The sequence below is a fragment of the Mustela nivalis genome, assembly GCF_964662115.1.
Source record: "Mustela nivalis genome assembly, chromosome: 1".
Lineage (NCBI taxonomy): Eukaryota > Metazoa > Chordata > Mammalia > Carnivora > Mustelidae > Mustela > Mustela nivalis.
Window position 1 is genome coordinate 104,402,643 of NC_139020.1, and position 22,273 is coordinate 104,424,915.

A 22,273-nucleotide genomic window follows, 5' to 3' on the forward strand; every position below is an offset into this window, starting at 1 on the left:
GCTGGAGTTTGCTGATTTGCTCTGTAGTCTCCTTTAACCTCAGCTATGAGACATGCCCTTCTGTCTCACCTCTTTTAGCTCTTTGTTGTTGTCCTAAATCCCTTACCCTATTGACACTTAAACAGTGACAGATGCTACTGGTAACAAGTGGCCCTCCTGAACATCACAGATAAAATGGTTGCCAGTGTTCATTTTATTTGGGTAGAAAGAAGTAAGCTAAGGAAGATGATACTGAATTGTACTAGGGTGTGAGGGGCATTACTGAATATTTCTAAAGAGGAAAAAAAAGGAGCTTCATTTACTTTTCTTCTTCAGTAAATCTCAGTTTTTGCTTTTCAGATGCAAGACCTAGTTCCTAGAGGGCATATAAAGGTTATGGCATGGACTACGAGGAGCAGTTAAATACAAATAACTTATAGGGTACCTCTTATTTGGACCTGATGGGTAGCAGGGCTCAGGGTTGGCCTATAGAGCTTTTTTTTTTTTTTTTAAGATTTTATTTATTTATTTGACAGAGAGAAATCACAAGTAGTCAGAGAGGCAGGCAGAGAGCCCGATGTGGGACTCGATCCCAGGACCCTGAGATCATGACCCGAGCCGAAGGCAGCGGCTTAACCCACTGAGCCACCCAGGCACCCTACAGAGCTTTTTTAGAAAGAATAGATTCCTTCCAGTGGACTAATTAGGAAAGGCTTAGAGGATTGTGACAGCTGAGTGTCCTAAAAGATAAAGGGGACTTTAAAAGCAAAGCAAAGGGTTTCCATTTAAATATCGTACATTAAACACGTGGGTTTTTTACTTTTTCTAAAACCTCATTTAAGTGCTAGGTAAAGGAATTCTTCAAAAAAGTCCCATCACTCAATAAGGAAAACCTGAGGTGATCACAATGAATGAGAGACATTGACATTTTGAAAAATGAAAAATAAATGAAAGAGTGAAAGTTGACTTAACAGAGCAGAATGAGATGGGTTCTATCTGCTGAGGGGTTTAATAACAGGCAAACCCAATGTGCCCTTTTAAATCAAAAGGCTTGGCAGAAGGGATAAGGATTGGTTGGTAACAGGGTGGAGAGGAATTAAGGATCTATACAAGAAAAGGCCTCAAAGGTCTCTGGCTCCTCTGATTCAGCCTGCTGATTAGCCCTACTCTCTCGCAAGTCCTGGGAGATTTCGTTTCTGAAGAGATGGTGGGGAGGAAATTATCAAATATATTTGTACAAAGGTCTTGAGTTTTCAGACTGACAGGTCATGGGTGCCTGGCAGAATGTATGAAATAGCCCCATGAAATTCCAGAACCTTAAGGAAGAGTTATTTGAGCCCCGGACTCAAGACAGACATGGAGATGAGGATGAGGGGCTAGATTGGAAATGAGGGATTAAGTGAAAGTATATGAGGGCTCTGAATATCTACACACACTAGGCAAAAAACAAACTGAAAAATGGGGGCGGGGAGGAGGGAGCTTTTGAATATGTGTTTTTTTTTTTAATTCAAAACAAAAAGCCATCATCACCCCCACTTGATCACCTACAGTGAAACTTGTTAGTTAATAAGCCCTGTGTGTGGGGGCTGGTTTAGTGGAATGTGTGACTTTTGGTCTCGGGGTTGTGTGTTCAAGCTCCACTTTGGGTATAGAGATTACTTTTAAAAATAAAACCGTAGAAATAAAAACAAAAACCTGTACATGGACAGAGTTCCAACCAGCTTTTTAGTATTTCACTCTTAAATGTGACTAGACTAATGACCATCAAACATTTGAGGATACTTCCGGGGTGCCTGGGTGACTCAGTGGGTTAAGCCTCTGCCTTCAGCTCAGGTCATGATCTCAGGGTTCTGGGATCGAGTCCCGCATTGGACTCTGCTTGGCAGGGAGCCTGCTTCCTTCTCTCTATCTCTCTCTCTCTCTCTCTGCTTGCCTCTTTGCCTACTTGTGATCTCTCTCTGTCAAATAAATAAAATCTTTAAAAAAAAATTTGAGGATACTTCCAACGTGAAAAGTGGAGACCAAAACAAAACTGAAATCAAGGAAACAATGAGAAAGTAGGGAGGTTTTTGAAAACCTCAGGGCAGGGGGGAGCTATAATTATTCTTAAAATTCAAAGAGGGAAGATACTGTGTCTATGAAGAAAGTACTATGAAAAGGGAGAACTGGATAACAGGGTTTTTAGAAATTAAAAATAAGTAAATTATTTCCTACTGATAACTGGAATACTAGAGAACTGAATAAGCTGAAAACTACATCCATCCTTAGGGAGTTGAATTTTGAATGTGAACATTTTACTTATCCAATTGGATAGGGGAAAGGTTGGAAATGTCAAGAAAATCTCACAAAAAGGTGCAGTCATTTAAAAATTAAAGGGAACAGATGATAAAGGAGGAAAAAAATAAAAATCAATCTGGAAGGTCTAACATCTAACAGGAGCTCTAAAAATAACAGAAAAAAATGTCCTGATGTTAAATAATTCAAGGAAGTATTATTGAATTTCTAGATGGAAAGGGCTCACCAAGTGCCTAGCACAGTAAATTAGTACCAAGATGTATCACCATAAAATTTCTGAACCCCGGAAAGCCTAAATGGTTCAGTCGGTTTAGGGTCTGCCTTGGACTCAGGTGATGATGCAAGGGTCTTGGGCTGGAGTCCTGCACTCATTGGGCTCCTTGCTTGGCGGGGAGCCTGCTTCTCCCTCCACCTGCTGATCCCCCTGCTTCTGCTTTCGCCCTCTGACAAATAAATAAAATCTTTTTTAAAAAATTTCAGAACCCCAGGAATAAAGAGAACCTCCTGAAGACTTCCAGAGAGAGTAAAAACAAGTCACGTGCAAAGCCTTAGGAAAAATAGAGCTCAAATTGACTGCTTAATAGCGACACTGGATGCTGGAAGACAATGTGGTAATAGCTTCAAAATTCTGAAGGAAAATTACTTTGAATCATATTTCCAGATTTGCATGTTCTTGAAAGGGGTTTTATTTCCCATGCTTTCAAAGAAAGCCACAGAACAGTGTGCTTTACCAAAGCAAAGGAGTGAAATATCTAGGAAATGGGGATTCAACAGAGAGGAGAGAGAAAGGAAACTCTGAGGATGATGCAGAGAGTTCCAGAATGATTTCTGTGCACAGGCTGAGACAGCCAACAGTGCAGACCAGAGCAAGAGAATGGAAGGCTCCAAGGGAGAAAATGGTTGGATTATCTAATATATTTGACAGGGTAAACAAAATATGCATTGAGAAACTATTAGATTATATGGTAAGACTTAATTGTAGTTATACTATTTAAAAAAGCAAATGTGGGGCGCCTGGGTGGCTCAGTGGGTTAAAGCCTCTGTTTTCGGCTTAGGTCATGGTCCCAGGGTCCTGGGATCGAGCCTCGAATCAGACTCTCTGCTCAGTCCCTCTCTGCCTACTTGTGATCCCTCTCTCTGTCAAATAAATAAATATTTTTTAAAATAAATTAATTAAAATAAAAATTAAAAAGCAAATGCAAAAGTAAAGCAATGATTAATGCCAGGAGAAATGAAAAGTTATAAAAAGGAAGCATTTACCATGGGCAAAATGTCAATACAAAAAACTATATTGACTTCAAAAAGCATGATTTTACTACTTGAAGAGGCTGGGGGAGGTGGAAGAAAGAAAAATCCATCCTTCAAATTTGGAAATAAATATGCAATGTCCAGAATGCATAAATCGATAACTAGTATGAGGTTTAAAAATATGTATGTATTGAGGTGGGGTGGAAAATGGGACAAAGAACTGCTATTAAGAGCTTTCTTAATATGCACATATAGTTAATTTAAAAAGTAAAGAGATGGGTGTGTGCACAAGGTATGTGCAGGGGCTAGCAAAAAGGTTGGTTTGCTGAAGTAAAAAATTTAGCCAGGATATAATGAAAAAAACTGTAGAGGTAGGTAGTTTCGATTATGGAGTTTTGAATATTGTACTAAGAATCTTTGGAAAGCACTGGGGAATGTGGAGAGATTTCGGAGAAGAGGTACTTACTCTGGAAAATGCTAATTTGGCAACAGTGTACAAAATAGGAGTGGGAGGAGTCCACACTTGCTCCTGTGGCCTTAAAGAACCTATGTCTACCTCTCCAGCCTCATTCTACCACTATCACCATAGTCACAATGGCCTTCTTGTTCCTCAAATTGGGAGAATTTATTCCTGACTTGAGCCTTTATACCTGACTACACCCTCTGCCTGGAATGCTTTTCCCCCCACATCAGACCTTCTTCTAGCGGCTGTTTTTTCCATTCTATGTCTTCACTCAGATGGAAGAGGCTTTCTTTAACCACCCATGGTTCTCTTCTCCCTTTTACTATCACATCACTCCATATTATCTTCTTCATGGCATTTGTCCCTCTGAAGATACTACAAGCTCTGTGCCTCCTTTCAGGTGAGTCCTGACTGAGGGCAGCTTTAACTGTCTTGTTTTCACTTTATCCCCTGCATTTTGCCTTGCACCTTAGTGGGTGCACTTATTAAATGGATTAAAAGCTAAGGGGTGAAGAGATCTGTCAGGGACCCATTATACCTAGTTCTGATTTGAGATTTACTGACCCAGTCATGCACTCATTTTCATTCTTGCACTCATTCTCCATCAGTGCGTTTATTAAGCCATGGCTTTGCACCTAGGTATTGTACTGAGGGTTTTGTTTTGGATTTCGTTTTTATTTATTTATTTTGAGAGAGTGGGAGAGAGCCAGAGCAGAGGGGAGGAGCAGAGGGAGAAGCAGACTCCCCGCTGAGTAGTGAGCCGGATGGAACTGGATTCCAGCACCCTGAGATGATGACTCCAGCATAAGGCAGACGCTTAACGTACCGAGCCACCCAGGTGCCGAATACTGAGGTTTTTAAGAAGGAATCAGAACTCGATTTCGTTCTGTCCTCAAGGAACTCGGTTTGGCAGACTCAGTGACAGCTGCTATGCTTTCCAACAGACCCTGAAAGGGCCACGGGAAGGTCACTTTCCTCCATCGATACCTGGTCAGAACCGCTCCCCCCCTCCCAGCTCTGGGGGCCAGAGTGACCTCAGGCTGCTGAGGAACAGCCTATCCCCCTTGGGTCCAGAGCCAGGGTTTGAGGAGTCCTCGAATGCTGCCATCCTGGTGAGATCTGCCTTCCCTGTCTGGGGAGCCTAGGTGACCGCCACCAAGCTCCCCGCAGGTCTGGGATCCGAGCGCTGGCGGCCAAGCTCACCGCCCGGCGGGTGGGCGGGGTGTCCACGGGGCCCGGCAGAGGGGCCGGCCATCTGCCGCGAGGCCAGCGCGGCTCTGCCGCTGCCGGGGGCGGAGCTCGCGCCGGGGCTGGGCCGCGCCGGGGCGGGGCCGCGCGGGGGTCGGGGGAGGGGAGCGGGCCGAGCCTCGGCGCAGAGCCGGGAGGGCCGCGGCCACCGGAAGAGTCGCAGTCGCCAGCAGAGCCGGGAGAGTGGGGAGCGGAAGCGGCGGCCGCGGTGGCGGCAGACGGCGCTGGGACCCGGGAGCGGCCGGAGAACAAGGGAGCTGGCGCCGCGGCCGGCCGCCGAGCTAGGCTGAGCCGCTGGGCCGCGCCGACCGCCGTCGCCGCCCGAGAGGCCCGGCCGGGCCGCGGAAGCAGGCCGCGCGCGGGCCGCCGGGCCGGAGGCCGGAGCCATGGGCGAGACCAAGATCATCTACCACCTGGACGGGCAGGAGACACCGTACCTGGTGAAGCTGCCCCTACCCGCCGAGCGCGTCACCTTGGCGGACTTTAAGGGCGTTCTGCAGCGACCCAGCTATAAGTTCTTCTTCAAGTCTATGGACGACGATTTCGGGTGAGGATGGCCCCTGCCTCACCTCCTGGGAACCCCGGCCCCTCCGGCTTCTCGGGGCCCACTCGGCCAGTTTGGACTCCCCTTGTTACACTGGCTTCTAGCCCTACTCTGGATTCCAGAGGGCGACTTGGGCATTTGAGGGGGGCCCCCGGTTTTTCCAGAGGCTGGAGTTCAAGCCCCTATAGGGACTTTACTTTTACCTCTTGTGGGGGACGTAGGCCCCCCTAGTTTAGGAGGACGTCTAACTCCCCCAAAGCAACCAGAGTTCCAAGCCCCCTTCACTTCCTCAGAGCCAGTGTCCTACATAGACACACCCCCGCCTCCACCGGATTCCAGAGCCAGAGCCCCCCACCTGCCGCCTGCCAAGGGAGCCACCTTTTTAGCAGAGACTTGGGGTGTTTGGCACCCGACCTTTGCCCTCTCCATCTTTTCAGCTCCCAACTCAGAGCCATATTTGGAGTAATGCTTCCAGGGGCTATGCTGTAGGACTTTGAACTGAGGGGAGGGGGAGTAGGAGGGGGGCTCTAGGGCCAGGCTGCAAGCTGAGGCTAGCAAACCTAATGTTTATTTAGCTGTCTCCCCTTCCTTGTGGGGTGTTTAGGATGTTGTCAAGGACTCAGAGTGCCTGACCCCTGAGAAGTACCCCCTGGCCTAGGTGCTGATTTCCCTTCAGAATTGGGGCCTTTTTCCTCCAGATGGTAGCCAAGGGGGAGACCTTGGAAAGGGCCTCAGAGCCTGGATGAGAGGGCCAGGAAGCTCTCTTGGTGTTCTTCATCTTCCTCTCCCTGGCGGGGTCTTCTCCATCCAGCTGCAGGGCTTTGGACAGACGGAGTTTGGAAGCAGGAACTTCCCCTTTAAGAAGGGATGGAATGTTGGAGCCGGAAGGTTCTGTAGCAGCTGGCCTGGGAGGGGGAGCCTGGCCCATCCCCTCACCCCCCCCCAACTCCCAAGGGACTGGGGGAGGGGGAGGCCCCCAGACTTGCCAGCCCCACACTAACTGGGCACTGGGCCTGGAGGCCTGTGGGGAAGGCCTTCCCGGGCCCTCCAGGCCTAAAGGCTGTCTTTCCAGCCCCAGCCTGAGGCCTGCACTGCTCTTTGGAGCTGAGGCCCCAGAGCTGAGTGAAGGGAGATATTCTCCTTCCTGGTGTTTATCAGTCTGGCTTGTCTTCTGGGACCCCTGCCCTTTTGGCCCTGGGAGGCAAGCACCTTCTCTCCTCTTCTGCCTAACATGTTTTGCTGTCACCTTTCCCCACAGAACTCAGGGTTTGATGAGCCCATGAGCTCCTATGTGTGAGAGTGCTTTGTACAGTGGGAAGTGCTATGCAGCTCCTGACCACTCTGGGTTCTCTTGCTGTTCCTACCCTGGGGTGGGGACTCCTGATGTAGTAATGATTGTCTGGCTTCAGTCCAGAGGAAGACACCTCTGACTGGAAGATTCTAAAGGAGGATTGATCTGCAAGGGGTGAGAGTGAGGGGGCAAATGCCTTGGTGTGGTAAGAGAAAAAAAGATTTGGAAGAAACCAAGATGCCCCCTCAGGGTATGGGATAGGGCAAATCCTCTAGAGCCCAGTGTGCTGGAGCCACCCTGGGACTGGATGCCTTGGGGGACTAGGATAGGTATGTGTCTCCACCCTCAACTCACCCCCAAACCCAATGGGCTTAGCCCGCCTGTTATAAACTTAGACCCCTCTGGGCTGCCTCCCATTCCCCGCCCAGGCTGCTGTCAAGCCAAGCCTAACTGCAGTCTTAGGACTGTCCCCATTTCATCTGCTCACTGTTATTGTTCTTTAAATCCACTGTCCGTTCACTCACTCTTTCTTAGCTTGACCCAATCAGTAATATGAAGTCACAGGTATGAATTTCTATTTGTATTTCTTTCTAAAATATGTTAAAAATAAAATACTTAACTATTGAATTAAACACTCATTCAGGTGCACCTGAAGCGATCTTGCGTACATTAGTGGTACTTGAACCGTCCTTGGCAAAGTATCTAGTAGACTGTGTTAACAGGGTTGAGAACAAAGCCAAAGGAGGAGATTGATTTTGTTTTTATTCCCAGGATTATTGAGCAGGAGAGGGCTAGAGCTGTCTCGTCACAGAGAACTAGTAGCTGAGAAGTTTATATCTTTTATTTATTTAACAGACTCTCCTTAGGATGCTTCAGTGTGCATGCACTGATCTAAATGCTCTTCAAATATTTACTCATGCAGTCATCTTAACAGCCCTATGAAATAAGTAGTAATATCCCCAGTTTATAGAGGAAGAAACTAGAGCGCAGAGAAAAAGTAATTTCCCCAAGGCCACACAACTACTAAGTGGCAGAGCTTGACTCTGCATCAGAAATCTGGCTCCAAAGTCTAAGGCCTTAATCACACAATTGTAGGTGTTACAATTATTGTCACCATTGCACAGATACGTCCTCTCTGAAGGAGATGCTGAGCCTTGGCAAACTATAGAGGTGATAGGGCTTAGCCCCTTGAGACCAGGGTCAGGTAGAGGCCATCGACCTCTGCTGACAGCTGGGAGAGTGGGTCAGAGGAGCAAGGCTGCTCTCCAAGCTCACCCTCTGAGGTTCCAGTTGGTGAAGCCGGAGGACTCCCCAACTCCCATCTGGTCTCCAGAAGTATTTGTCAAGCTAAGGTAGGCCAGACTCTCTTAAACTGCTGCAAAATGGAGGAAGAATAAACATTTTCAGCACTGAGGGAGATGGGGGACGGCGGCTAGAGTGGCCTCGAGGTGGGCAGGAGCAACTTGGGAAGTTGGGCTACCAACTGTGTTGTTCCTTGCTCTATGTCACATACTGCCGTGCCTCTGGGCCTTCTCCTCAGAGCACATTGCTCTTCCCTTGTCTTCCCCACGTGCATATTGCCCCATCCTCTGCATTGAGCTTTGAAAGTTACGGCACTTTATCCCATTTATCGTTACACCTACTCAGCTCCTAGCCAGGACCTGACACCTAAGAAATACTCAACAGATGTCTGTCCAGTGCACACATCTGCTGTTCTTATGGTTCTGACCACTTCCCACTTGCCATATACTTGCATGAACTATCCATTGGGCCATAACCTCCAAGGACAAGGCAGGCTCCTGGTCTGATGCACCTTGAAGTTTATACTGTAGCAAGCATAGGATTTAAAACCTGCTGGGTTCTTAGCAAAGGCTTTTTAATTGAACAACGATGGACAATGAGTGATGCGCAGATTTGTTTGGTCCCTACCCTTAGAAACTTACACCAAGTTGGAAAGAGAGTATGGAACCTGCTAAAGATTGGCACAGCTAATAGTTAGCTTTTATTGTAAGCCAAGATCATGACAGGCATTCACAAATCCCACTTACCAGGGTAAGACAAAGGTTTGGAAAAGTTAAGAAATTTCTCTAAGCTAGGAGATCAAATATGTGGCAGAATCAGAACCCAGATTTGTTCAACTGTGTGTGTGTGTGTGTATGTTAGTGCTATGCAACCATGAGCCATTCATCTCCATGATGGGAGGGGGAGGCCTGTCTGAGGTCCCCCAAGGCTGTTGCTGAAGATCAGCTGATCGTTATGAGTCAGCAGAGCCTTGGCGACCTGTCGGTGACCCCTAGAAAGAGAGGAAACATCTGTAGCATTGGAGCTGCGTGGTGGGGCCTGCTGGGGGCGGGGGTGGTGTGGTGGGGACTCAGCAGCAGTTTCCCACCAGAGAGAGACCCTCTCCAGAGCAGGTCAATCTCTGCCATGCGACCCACATACCCCATTTTCCTTTGAGCCCCAGGTCCCGTGTTGGACTGCAAGCTTAGGTTATCTTCTGGCCAGCCTGGCTGATGACTCTGAGCTATCTCCATGTCCCTTCTTTTCAGCATGTTCTATCCTTGGGCTTTCTGCCATCGTGGGCTTGACCAGAATGATTAGAGCTGCTTTCCCAGGGTCTTTGTGGGGTTGGAAATGGTGGAGGAACCAGAGCTAGATGGGAGGGAGAAGGGCAGGCTCGGTCTTTGAACTTGGCTGTGAGTCCAAGAATGTGAGCATCATAAGGAGCCAAGCACGTTCCCGGCTCTGGACAGAAGCTGCTCCAAGAACAAGGAAGGACTAGGCTTCCCAGTCTCCTTTCTTGCTGTCTTTCCTCTCTGCTCACAACCCCAGGCATGTCTTCCTCTTGCCCCTGATCACATTTTTCCAGCTCTGTACTCCTAGAGTGTTTGACACAGTCTGGGCTCCTCAAACTTTTCCATTCCTTTCTCTAGCCCCAAACTGTAATCGTGGTCTGACTTCTTGCCTTGATGTATCCCCCGAGCCAAACTACATGCCTGTACACATCCCACCCCCTCCCTGCCCACATCACTCTCTCCTCCCCCCACTACCACCACACATACAGATCCACATCACCTGTCATTGTAAGAGAAAAAATGTGAAATACCAGGGAAAGACCATAGGTTTTGCAGTCAGGCAAGCTTGGGGTTGAATTCCAACTCTGACATCTTCTAGCTCTATGACCTGGAACAAGCAACTGAATGTTTCTCTATTTCTTTACTCATAAAATGAGGATCTTGTCCTTACAATGAAGGTGATGTGAAGATTATACATTCCAACTATAGGGAGATATCGTGGTATAATAGGTAAGAATAAACGCTAAAGAATCATGCTGACTAGGATTCAAATTCTAGCTTTTATTAGTGTGTGACTGTGAGTGAGTTTCTGAACCTACCGAGCCTTAGTTTTCCCATCTATATCTATCTTAGCATTGCTGTGAGTAGTAAATGACCCAAGTAAAGTGCTTAGCTTAGTGCTTGGCCCATGATTCATGCTTAGTAAATGAGAGCAGTTGGTACTGTTAGCATAATGGCAATGGGGGGTGTTCATTAGACATCTTTTCCCCTTCTCTTTCCTAATTTGCTTAAACTCTTCATCCACACCTCCCAGAAGAATGTCAGGATTCCCAAGAAGGAAAAGACAGAAATAAGGATGTGCTTTTTCCTACTTTAAGGTCAGAGGGAAAGAATAAGTTCAGCCCAGAAGAGCTATGTTGGGACTGGATAACACACTCTTGGAATTCTAGGGAGTAGCCACATTTATAGGGGACAGCAATTTGTCAGGTGTAATTTGTAATCACCTGATAACTGAAAGGACACCCTAGGATGGCATCTGGCCTGGGCAGGGCTGGTGTCTTCCTGGTGGTGCTAAAGAGCAGTCCCTGGGTGACCCCCACTTCTGCTCCCATTTGAATACACTTAGGCTGGTGACATGATTCCCAGTTTAGGGTGGAAGGGTCCTTGAGTTAGGATTGTGAGGACCCTTCCATTTCCACCCTAGAAAGCTCACCCTGATACCCCCATCCTTTCCCTGCAGAGTGGTGAAGGAGGAGATCTCTGACGACAATGCCAAGCTGCCCTGCTTCAATGGCCGGGTGGTGTCTTGGGTAAGGAGCCCTCCTCAGCCCTCTTTCCTCCTGCATCCCTGCGGTGGACTAGACAAGAAAAGCGTTGTTAAGATTATAGCTAGTGGTTTTATACTTCAATATCTGACTCTCCCCTGAGTTTTCTACCTGAACTGTTTCTCACCCCAGATTCTGTAGCCTTGGTGAAAGCTGTGGGTAGGGAGATGGAATGTGGGGAAGGGAGGGACAGAAACATTCATCAGAGACACAGATGTCTCCTATGCCCTTTGAGGCACTTTGCCACAGGTTCCAGCCAACCTCTGTCTGGGACCACTGACCCTTGTTCTCTGCCCCCATCCCACTTCAATAGCTCATGTCTTCCATCCTCCCCATCCGTGAGCAGTGAGTCCAGTCGTCATCCCAGCTGACCTTGCACAGTCCTTTCTCTCCTGCCTCCATATCCCCTGGTTCATTCTCCCCAAGTCTGCATGCCATGCCGGAAGCCAGCTATCTGCTGATCCCTGGTGCCCCCGTACCATACTACCCACCCATTCTTTCCCTGTCAGCTGGTATCTGCCGAGGGCTCCCACCCAGAGCCAGCTCCCTTCTGTGCCGACAACCCATCAGAACTGCCACCGCCCATGGAGCGCACAGGAGGCATTGGGGACTCCCGGCCCCCATCCTTCCAGTGAGTGTGGCCTGAGAGTGGAATGGGCCTATGGGGGAGGCCTGCATCAGGTCAGCCCAGGGCTAGGGGGAGGGAACCCCCACCCTTCCCCCTCTCCCACCAAGTCCTCTCTTCCCCACAGCCCTCATGCTGGTGGAGGCAGCCAGGAGAACCTGGACAATGACACAGAGACGGACTCCTTGGTCTCTGCCCAGCGCGAACGGCCACGCAGGAGGGACGGTCCAGAGCACAGTGCGTCTTCCCTGAACAGACGCCTTCCCTCCCCATCCCTACGCCTTCCCTCATAGCTTCCATTCAGCTACCCACTTCTTTGCCCTTTCCCAAGCTCTGGGTATGCCTGACCCCCGTGCAGCCCCAAGCCCCCTCCCTTCCCTGCTGCATGGGCACTGTGAACCCAGCTACCTCTGTTCCCTGCAGCAACCCGGCTAAATGGAACTGCAAAGGGGGAGCGGCGGCGAGAGCCAGGGGGTTATGATAGCTCATCCACCCTTATGAGCAGCGAGTTAGAGACCACCAGCTTCTTTGATTCAGATGAGGATGACTCTACTAGCAGGTGGGGCTTTGGTTTCATTGATACTATGGGCAGGTGACCCCCCCGAGGAGCCCTGACCCCACCTCCCTCCCCCCAGGATGGTGGGACCCTGGGAGGGCTGTGGGCTTTGCATAAGGGACTTGGGCCCTGCGGTGCCTCTTGTGGGGCAGGGCTGGGCCAGCCTGGTGGGGAACGACTATGGGCCCCCCAGGTTCAGCAGCTCCACAGAGCAGAGCAGCGCCTCACGCCTGATGAGAAGACATAAGCGGCGGCGGAGGAAGCAGAAGGTTTCGCGGATTGAACGGGTATGGGACCTGAAAGGCCAGGGATGGGTGGGGGCAGACTGAGCCCTGTGCAGGCAGATCCAGGCTGTGTGCTTCCTTAGACCCCCTTCTTTTGGGCCAGCATTTGAGCCTTAGAGGGGAGGGGAGGCTGAGGGCTGAGGAGGAGCTAGGTGGGAGCAGTGAGTTCTTGCCACCCCGCATGCTGCTCAGTGCCTCTGTCTATTTCAGTCCTCATCCTTCAGCAGCATCACGGACTCCACCATGTCACTCAACATCATCACTGTCACTCTCAACATGGGTGAGTCTGGTGAAACAATACTCTTGAGGGCCTGCCTACCGTATGCCAGATACTGGGCAGACTTGAGGAGTTCAGAGAGGCACAAGATATGTTCTCTGCCCCCGAGGAGCATTCTCTCATAAATATAAACTGGTACATCAACTGACCATTTCAATAGCTCACGAACTAGGACAGAGGTAAGCACAGAGAGCTATGAAAATAGAGGATGGCATCAGGGAAGGCTTCCTGGAGGAAGTGATTTCTGATTCCTATCCCCCTTCCCTTTTTCAGCCATTGCTTATCACTCTCTGATTTCTGCCCTAGGTGCTGTCTTTAGGAGATAGCTGAATGTAGTAAAAAGAGCCCCAACCTTAGTATTTAAGTCTGAGTTGAATCCTGGTTTTGCAACTTAATGGCTTAGAAAAGTCATTGAGGTTCTCCAAACCTGCCTGCTTTGTAAAATGGGACTAAGAGATCCTGTGGCAGAGCTGGCAAGGACTAAATGGAAGTATGCATGACCATACTGAGCACAGGGCCTGATTCAGGTTCACTGAAATGTTAGTTCCCATCCCTTTCCACCCTTTTCTAATAAGGGACTCAAGAATTTGGGTAGGAACTTTATTCCCCTCTTAAGGTTGTGTCACTCTCTATAGAAAAGTACAATTTTCTGGGCATCTCCATTGTGGGCCAGAGCAATGAGCGCGGTGACGGAGGCATCTACATTGGCTCCATCATGAAGGGTGGGGCTGTGGCTGCGGACGGACGCATCGAGCCAGGAGATATGCTGTTACAGGTACATGTGCCCCGGAGGTGGTGCTGGGGTTGGGGCATAGGGGGATAATCCCCATTCCTGTACCGGCTCATTTAAAGGCCACTGCTTGGTAGGGGGAAGACCTCCTGATCCATTAAGCTCAGCTGCCCTACCCATCTCCCCAGCCCAGCTGCTTATCCCACTTCTGACCCTCTCTCCCAGGTAAACGAGATCAACTTTGAAAACATGAGCAATGACGACGCGGTCAGGGTCCTGCGGGAGATTGTGCACAAACCAGGGTATGGATGGGACAGGACATGGGAAGGAGGGAGCAGGCACTTCTGGCCATCAGGCAGGGGGCTTATCTGGACTCCATGCATCCAGCCCTCACTAGGAACCCCCTTGCTTTCAGGCCCATCACCCTGACTGTAGCCAAGTGCTGGGACCCAAGTCCACGTGGTTGCTTCACACTGCCCAGGAGTAAGTGTTTGGGGGACTCGGCCCTAAAGCTGGTGCTTGGTACATGTGAACCCTGTCTCTCCATACTTCTCTGTTCCCCTGAACCCTCATACCTTCCCTATGGGGGCTGGCAGGGGGCAGCCCCTGACTCTTCTCCTCCCTGCAGGTGAGCCCATCCGGCCCATTGACCCTGCAGCCTGGGTCTCCCACACTGCAGCCATGACTGGCACCTTCCCTGCCTATGGCATGAGCCCCTCCCTGAGCACCATCACCTCCACCAGCTCTTCCATCACCAGCTCCATCCCTGACACAGAGCGTGAGTGTCCAGCCCTGCCCCCTAGGCCCAGCGGGCAGGGCCGGGTGGGAGGGACTGATGAAGGCCCACATGGAGACTCTTGCTTAAAAGTCAGAGGGGGCTGGAGAGGGGGTTGAGTTCATTCCAGCTTCCTCACACTGCAGCTTCCCTCAGTGGACACCCTACCCTCACTAAACAGTGTTTGCCTCTGAGCCTGTATTGAGCATCCTGTGAGCCTCAGTTTCCTCTAGTAAAATGGGACTAATGATATGCACTCTACCGGGTTCCGGGGCGAGGGAGGGAGGGTTTAATGAGAGGATATAAGTGAGGCCCCCATCCCAGGATGTGGCATGAAGTAAGCACTCAGAAAATGACTGCCATTTTTACTCTAACATACATGTTATATACTATGCTAAGCACCTTCATTTATATTATTTAATTCTCTCTTCAAATATCCTTGCAAAATATGGTAGCACAGCTGGTTAAGCGTTGGACTCTTGATCTCAGCTCAGGTCTTGATCTCAGGGTTGTGAGCGCAAGTCCTGTGTTCAGGGCTCCACACTGGGCGTGGAGCCTACTTAAAAAAAAAATTCTTGCAAAATAAATATTAAAGTCCCTATTTTTACAGAGGAGGAAACTAAGTGTCCTAGAAGTCAGTAATGTGCCCACCATTGGTCCGTAGTCATTAGATGGTAGAGCTGCAGAGCAGACTTTTCTCTTTACCTAACTCTGTAGCCTCTTTCTGCCTCACCATTCTGCCTCCCACCCCCAGGCCTAGACGACTTCCACCTGTCCATCCACAGTGACATGGCCGCCATTGTCAAAGCCATGGCCTCCCCTGAATCTGGGCTGGAGGTCCGTGACCGCATGTGGCTCAAGATTACCATCCCCAACGCTTTCATCGGTGAGAGGGCTGCATGGTGGGATGAAGGACAGGGTGGGGAGTGATGGGGCAGGGCAGGCTGGGGGCTGAAGATCTCCCTTGGGCCACTCCCTTGAGCTGGAACCAGCCCCAGCCTTGTGGCTTCTGGGAGGGAGGTCAGAGGAGCCCAAGTCAGGTGGGCCTCCCAGTCAAGTGGTGGCCTTGCCCCCAGGCTCGGATGTGGTGGACTGGCTATACCACAACGTAGAAGGCTTCACGGACCGGAGAGAGGCTCGAAAGTACGCCAGCAACCTGCTAAAAGCCGGCTTCATCCGCCACACTGTCAACAAGATCACCTTCTCTGAGCAGTGCTACTATATCTTCGGTGACCTCTGTGGCAGTATGTGCCTCCCCTACCTCCTTGCTCTGTCTGCTGGCTGGGAGTGGGGAGGTGCACAAGGATGTGGCAGCAGACCCCAGGGAGTCCACATGAGGCATGAGCAGGCAACCAGGCTGGGGGCCCAGCTTGAGGCCTGGCACAGGTCTCCCTCTCTAGTGGAAGCAGAGCCCATTCAGGCCTTTTCACCTGCTCTGCATCCCCATCTTGGGGCTGGCATTTTCCAAGCGCCTCCTCTGTTTCTGGCCTATACTGGTTGTTTCTGAGCATCATCTCACCCTCACTCAGTTCTCACAACCCCCGCCTCCTCACCTTTGGGAAGATGGATCACTGTCCCTATTTCAGCCAAGGAAACTGAGACTTAGAGAAGTTAAATAGTCCACCCATTCTCACAGCCAGATGCAGAGGAGTTAGGCCTTGGGTCCAGGTCTTTCTGGCTCCAGAGTCCTTTTTCTTGCTATCATCTGGAGCTGCCTAGGTATGTGGTGTTGCAGAAACATTGTCTTAGCCAGGTCAAACAAAGATCCTACCATTGGCCCCTAGTCACCCTCCCAGCACCAAGCAGGCTCCACCAAGGCAGGACCTGGAGCTAGCCTGAGGCCCCAAGTCCCCAGCCTCCTCAAACCCTTGAGGATGGTCTGGGTCTTGGGATGAAACTGAAAATAAACTGTCAGGGCCAGCTTAGAGAGGACTCTGCAAGCTGCCCCGAGCATTCTGGACTTGGTCCTGAGACAGTGCAAAGCCAGTGAAGGCTTTTAAGGAGGAAAGGTCTTCAGGGAACCCCCTTCTCCTGAGCACGTAGACAGCCCTTGGGAAGAAAGGGGAGTCCTCAAAACAGGACAGCATTGCTCAGGGCTGGGAGCAGAAGCCCCCCTCCCAGCAGCTGCCTCTGCCTCAGGGAGCCTTTTGTCTGCCCAGAGATGCTTGCTGACTGGAGTCCAAAAACTGACTTAAAATGCTTCACGTGAGGTTCTAAGACTAGAAAGGCTGTTGCTGCAAAGCACAAGTTCGTGATGGGGGGTGATGGGTGCATAGGGTTTTGGAGTTGGACAGTTCTGAGTTCAAATCCCAGCTCCGCCCTCTCTATGTGAACATGGTAAGTGACAACCTCTCATTGCCTCAATTTCTTGATCTGTAAGTTGGAGGCAACAGTAGAACCTATCTCAGAGCTGTTTGGAGGTTAAGACAGCATGTATAATGCTTTTAGTACCATGTTTGGTTCACAGTAAGTGCTCTAAAAAAGTTCTCCATTATTCATAAATTTAATTGATTCTAAGGTGAATATTTCTTTCACATTTCAGTATCTCTGAAATTGGGGTGCATCTTATAATTAATGGCTTCTTAGACTCGATCCTGTGTAGTTACTATTGTTATCATTAGCAGAAGTCAGCCCTGGCTCTGAACCTCCAGGGACCCTTAAAGCTTCTCAAGGCAGCTGTGGTTTTTGCTCAAGAGATGTTGTTCTATCCCTGGGGCCTTCTGGGTCCTTATCCATTGGCCAAGGCCCCTCAGAGGCCCAGTTCAGTGATATGCCGACAGACAGGTCTTTTTCTTCTCACTGGCCAAGGTCTCCTCAGCCTCCTCAGCAGGAAAGAATTGGGGACCTGGGATACCCAGAAGCCTCTAGTCATTCCCCTCAGGACAGCAGCCTGGAGGTTGAAACAGTCACCAGTTCTTGGAGCATGAGCCATGGCCAGCCCCTGCTCCTCACCATCACCATCCCCCATGCTAGCTGCAGGCCTTGGCAGTCTGATGGCTGGTAGACTCTACAGACTGCCTCAGCCCTCTCACATCCCCTCTTCTGACCTCTTCTCTCCTGGAAACTTGAGCTCACTTACAAAGGGCTCCATCTGTATCCAACACCTGGCTGGTAGGGCAATTCCAGCTCTCTTAGAGCTCTGGGACCTGGTATGATGAGGTGTGAGCAAGGGGTGTCCCAGGTAGGTCATCACTTCTGGTGGCCCCTTGTATTCCTTTTCAAGTAGTTCCAACATTGGAGTGGGCAGCCTTGGCCTTAAGGAGTGCACGATTTCCTGGGGGAACCAGAGTCGTGAAACAAGTAATGTTAATACTAAGAATGAGGCCTGGCTGGGAATGGGGTGGAGGGCACAGAGGAGGCACCTAAGTGGTTCTCTTTCTGAGGCCTTTACACCTTACCCAACAGCACCAGAAAATCCATTTGGGCCAAGTCCCTTCTGTACAGGGGCGCTCTGAAAGGCCTATGTTTGTTATGGCCTATAATGGGTACTTTTTTAAGTTCTAGGTGAAGGAAGAGGGCAAAGTTTCACCTAAGTTTCCCCCAGCTGCTCCCTACTCTTTATTAATGACTCACCTGGAAAGGTCAGAAGAAAATAAGTAACTCCTAGCTTCTGCTCTGGCCACAGTTTGGATTGACCTCAGGCAGGTCATTTAACCTCTCTGGACTTCACTTTCCTCATCTGGAAAAAATGTGACTGATGCCCTCTTCACAGGCTGGTGGTAACATCTGCATGAGGTGAAGGGCTTTGATCATGCCTAATGACTCTCAGGTTTGCAGTACCGATCTGCTAGTTCAGCTTCCCGCACTCCCCTAAGTGAACAGAGAACATTGCCCATTTAAGACTTCTGCTACTTCTTCCAGTTTACTAAGGAAGGAGGAGAAACTGTCAGACCCCGGGAAATGGGAGTTGGGTGTCAGGATTGGGCATTGAGCATCTGAAGTGGGGGCTTAGGGCCTTCCTGAGGAGGGTTTCCCTTGGTGCTGTGTCTGCAAGGGTCTCCCTCTCCACCATCTCAGATGGGTAGTGGAGGGGGTCTGAAGAAGTGAGAGATCTCTGACCTGTGCCTCCTCTCATTTTGGGGATAAACTACCACGGGTGTTAGGTGTCGTGGTAAATGTGCCCGCCCAACCTAGAGTGGGGACCTCTGTCTCCTGACCTAGGGGTGTGGGGGCGTGGGATAGACCCAGCTCATCTGGCTTTCTCCTCCCCTCCACAGACATGGCCAACTTGTCCCTCCATGATCACGACGGTTCCAGTGGTGCCTCTGACCAGGACACGCTGGCCCCTTTGCCACACCCAGGGGCCGCCCCTTGGCCCATGGCTTTCCCTTACCAGTACCCTCCACCCCCACACCCCTACAACCCGCACCCAGGATTCCCAGAACTGGGGTACAGCTATGGTGGGGGCAGCGCCAGCAGTCAGCACAGTGAAGGTAAGGCAGAGGCAGCGGTGGTGGGGGCACAGGAGAGCCCCAAGCCGCTTCTGCCAGCTCTGAGCATCCCCCACCCTGGGCCTGCCTGTCCCCTGCAGGTAGCCGGAGCAGTGGCTCCAACCGTAGCGGCAGTGACCGGAGGAAGGAGAAGGACCCGAAGGCGGGAGACTCGAAGTCAGGAGGCAGCGGCAGCGAGTCGGACCACACAACCCGCAGCAGCCTGCGGGGTCCACGGGAAAGAGCGCCCAGTGAGCGCTCGGGGCCTGCTGCCAGCGAGCACAGCCACCGCAGCCACCACTCAATGGCCAGCAGCCTGCGCAGCCACCACACGCACCCAAGCTACGGTCCCCCTGGCGTGCCCCCTCTCTACGGTCCCCCCATGCTGATGATGCCCCCACCGCCCGCGGCCATGGGGCCCCCAGGAGCCCCTCCGGGCCGCGACCTGGCCTCTGTGCCCCCCGAACTGACAGCCAGCAGACAGTCCTTCCGCATGGCCATGGGAAACCCCAGTGAGTTCTTTGTGGATGTGATGTGAACAGGGCCCCTCCCCCACATCGATCCCGCTCCCCCGGGCGGCTGCGTCCCTCTCTCCATCCGTCCGTCTTTTTTACTTTGTCTGGTACCTGAAAGGGAAATAAATTGAACTAAATTCAGGCGCGCTAACTGCTCGCTGGGCGCAGCGAGGTGGGGTGCACCCACCGGTCTCACTGCGGCCCCTAACCTGCCACCACCCCCAGCTTGTCCCCCTGCCTACTAACTGCTGCATAGGCCTTCCCAGGATGCTTCATGTTTCTGAGACCCAACTTGCTGGTGCTGCTCCTTATTCCCCACACACACTTCAGGAATTGACACCAGCAGACCCTTTTTGGGCCTGCTTGTCCCTTTATCCTCACTTTTTTCCCCCTCATCAATCTTGCACCATTCATTCCTCTACATCAGCTCTCCATTAACTGCATCCCCTCAAGCATGTGTGCTAATCTCCTAAATTTCCCCCTCACAATACTGACACCAAAAAATACTTTAACTCACTGAGCCACCCAGGCGCCCCCCTAACACCAAAAAATACTTGCTTCATCTACCCCTCCTCCTAACCACCCACCGCACCCCCCAGAGCTGCCCCAGTACTACGCCTTAGAGCCGTAGTCCCTTCCAGTAAGCATCCAAGCTATCCAGCCTGTGCGGACCTTTACTGGAAGCCCGAGGGCCCCCCTTAGTTGCCTGAGCTGCTGGTGGCTTCCAGGAAGCATATCTGCTCTACCCCTATACCTGCACCCCCATGCCCGCCCTGTGTGCTGGTTCCTTCAGACCCCTAACCCTACTAACCAGCAGGCTCATCTCACCTCTGGGCCTGAAACATTTCTTTTCTTTCTTTTTTCTTCCCTCAATTTTTCCTGGGCCTGGAGCAGCCAAGAATTTCGGGCTGTTTGACTTTCTGTGAGCCCCCAGCAAGGGGAGGCCCAGCCTCCGAGGAGACCAGGAACCCTGCTTCTGCAGCCCCTCAGGGCTTCCCAAGGATGTTCAGCTCCCACACCCCCACTTCAGCATGTTGAGTCATTAGGCTTTTGTGGAAGGCTTCAGCCTCTCACCCATGTATGAGAGACTCTGTTCCCCTTTCCAGAGGGTGCCCCATTCTTCTCTCTCTCTCTCTCTCCCTCTCCCTCTCCCTCTCTTTCTCTCTCTCACACACACACATACACATATGTGCCTATGTAAGTTCACTTAAGTCTCAAGGCTGGTCCCTACCCAGAGGGCTGGACCCTCTCCCAGGTTGTAGGGCTGGTCCCCTGACTTCCCTCTCCCCTCAAGCCTCCCACACATGTTCTCATCATCTTTCTACCTGGATAAAGCTCGTGAATTGGTTCTCAGGTTAGGCTCAGCAGAGGACTCCGCAGGCAACTGGCAGGTGGTTCTCACCCTGACCCTCACCCCATACACCCTTCCCTTATTTCACAATCACAGAAAAAGGTTGGGCAAGGGACTTCTGGGACTCCTACTAAAATGCCAGGTTTTATTTTTTACCTTCTTCTCCAGTTGAAGCAAATCATGACTTTCTCTTTAAACCTCTTCTATAAATTCTCCTGGCTCACCTAGCCATCCATGTTTTTAGGACTGGGGTGTCAAGAGTAGGATTAAGTCTTAAGCTCCAGGCTTTAGGGCAAACTAGGGTAAGGACATTTTTGGCATTCATTCATTTAACCAATACTTCTGGAGTTTTTGGTGACCAAGGGCTGTGTTGGAAGCATGACTCGGTCTTTCCTGCCTTCTAGGAGCTCTAGGTTTGCTCCCAATCCAGGCCATGGCTTTCTCTAGCCACCACTACAGGGCTGCCTCCCTACTTTTTCTTTTCTGACTCTGCCATGTTCAACTCCACTATCGCTCATGTTCAACTTCACTATTGCTCATGCCTTCAGTGTTGGTGCTCCCAGTGTTCCATCTTTAGTTCACTTCTCTTTCCTCTATGTTTACTTTCCAAATGATATCATCTATCCTGATGTCCTCAATTGTCCCTGATACACCTGTGATTCTAAAACACCTATCTCCAGCCACAATTTGCCTCCAAATCTGAGATCTGCATTATCACCCACTGGACATCAACATGGACATATCCATATGGACTCAACTCATTTCCCGCATCAAGTATGTTCCTGAATTCCGATCCTGGTGATCTTTATCACACTCTACATAGGCACACCAGTTAGGAACATGTATGGGCTCAGATTCCTCCTCATATCTTACAAGTCAGCACATCATATCATTCCACTCCAAAAGTCTTTCTTAAATATGGTTCTTGCTCTCCCCTCTGCCTCTACTCTAATTCACAGGAGCATGGGATTTGGAGTCAGTTTGTTCTGGGTTTGAATTCCAGCTCTGCTACTTTTTGGTTTCATGATAAGAGAGTTATTTAATCTCTCTGAGCCTCAATTCCCTCATATGTAAAATGATGATAATAATGCCTACCTCACAGGGTTGTTGTGAGGATTTAAATTAGATATTGTACGAAAAGTGCCTAGCACAGTGCCTGGCACACAGTAGAATAGGTGCTCAATAAATGGTAGCTATTATTATTATTATCATTATTATTATTATTATTTACTCTAAATTGGTAGGTTATTACTGAAGATAAAGCTTTTGGGAAGGTAGCAGTGAAGCTTTGAATGCTGGTTCAAGAATTAGAAATGCCCATATTCAATCACTTAATGGATTCACACTGTGACCACCATTTGAAGGAGAGCAGATCCCCATCCTGCCACATCCTGGCTTGTAGCAGGAGGATGCTGGGACAGTTGGGTTTGCGACCAGGTTTGCCCTTTTTTGCCCTTCCTCCCATGATAGGCTCAGCAGCAGTGAAGGCAGCAGGGCATCTCTCCCTACAGAAAGAGCTAACAGATTTTCTTTAGGTCCTGC

General features: G+C 50.4%; 1 protein-coding gene across 1 annotated transcript; it reads left to right on the forward strand.

Moving 5' to 3' along the window:
- Positions 1-5,341: 5,341 nt before the first annotated feature.
- On the forward strand, positions 5,342-21,939 carry DVL3 (dishevelled segment polarity protein 3). The gene is made up of 15 exons (XM_082692598.1): positions 5,342-5,780; positions 11,104-11,173; positions 11,698-11,819; positions 11,941-12,050; positions 12,237-12,372; positions 12,563-12,656; positions 12,864-12,933; positions 13,566-13,705; positions 13,886-13,962; positions 14,076-14,143; positions 14,289-14,438; positions 15,190-15,321; positions 15,512-15,679; positions 18,653-18,868; positions 18,967-21,939. Exons 1-15 carry the CDS (start codon positions 5,620-5,622, stop codon positions 19,401-19,403), a joined length of 2,151 nt encoding a protein of 716 aa, XP_082548724.1. The 5' UTR covers positions 5,342-5,619; the 3' UTR covers positions 19,404-21,939.
- Positions 21,940-22,273: the final 334 nt, after the last annotated feature.

Excerpts from the sequence above, each read along its gene's own strand:
- DVL3 (XM_082692598.1), top strand. The coding sequence starts at position 5,620 with ATGGGCGAGACCAAGATCATCTACCACCTGGACGGGCAGGAGACACCG. Across the intron at positions 12,051-12,236 it reads GAGGGACGGTCCAGAGCACA|CAACCCGGCTAAATGGAACT; the intron begins GTGCGTCTTCCC and ends TGTTCCCTGCAG. Across the intron at positions 15,680-18,652 it reads CTTCGGTGACCTCTGTGGCA|ACATGGCCAACTTGTCCCTC; the intron begins GTATGTGCCTCC and ends TCCCCTCCACAG.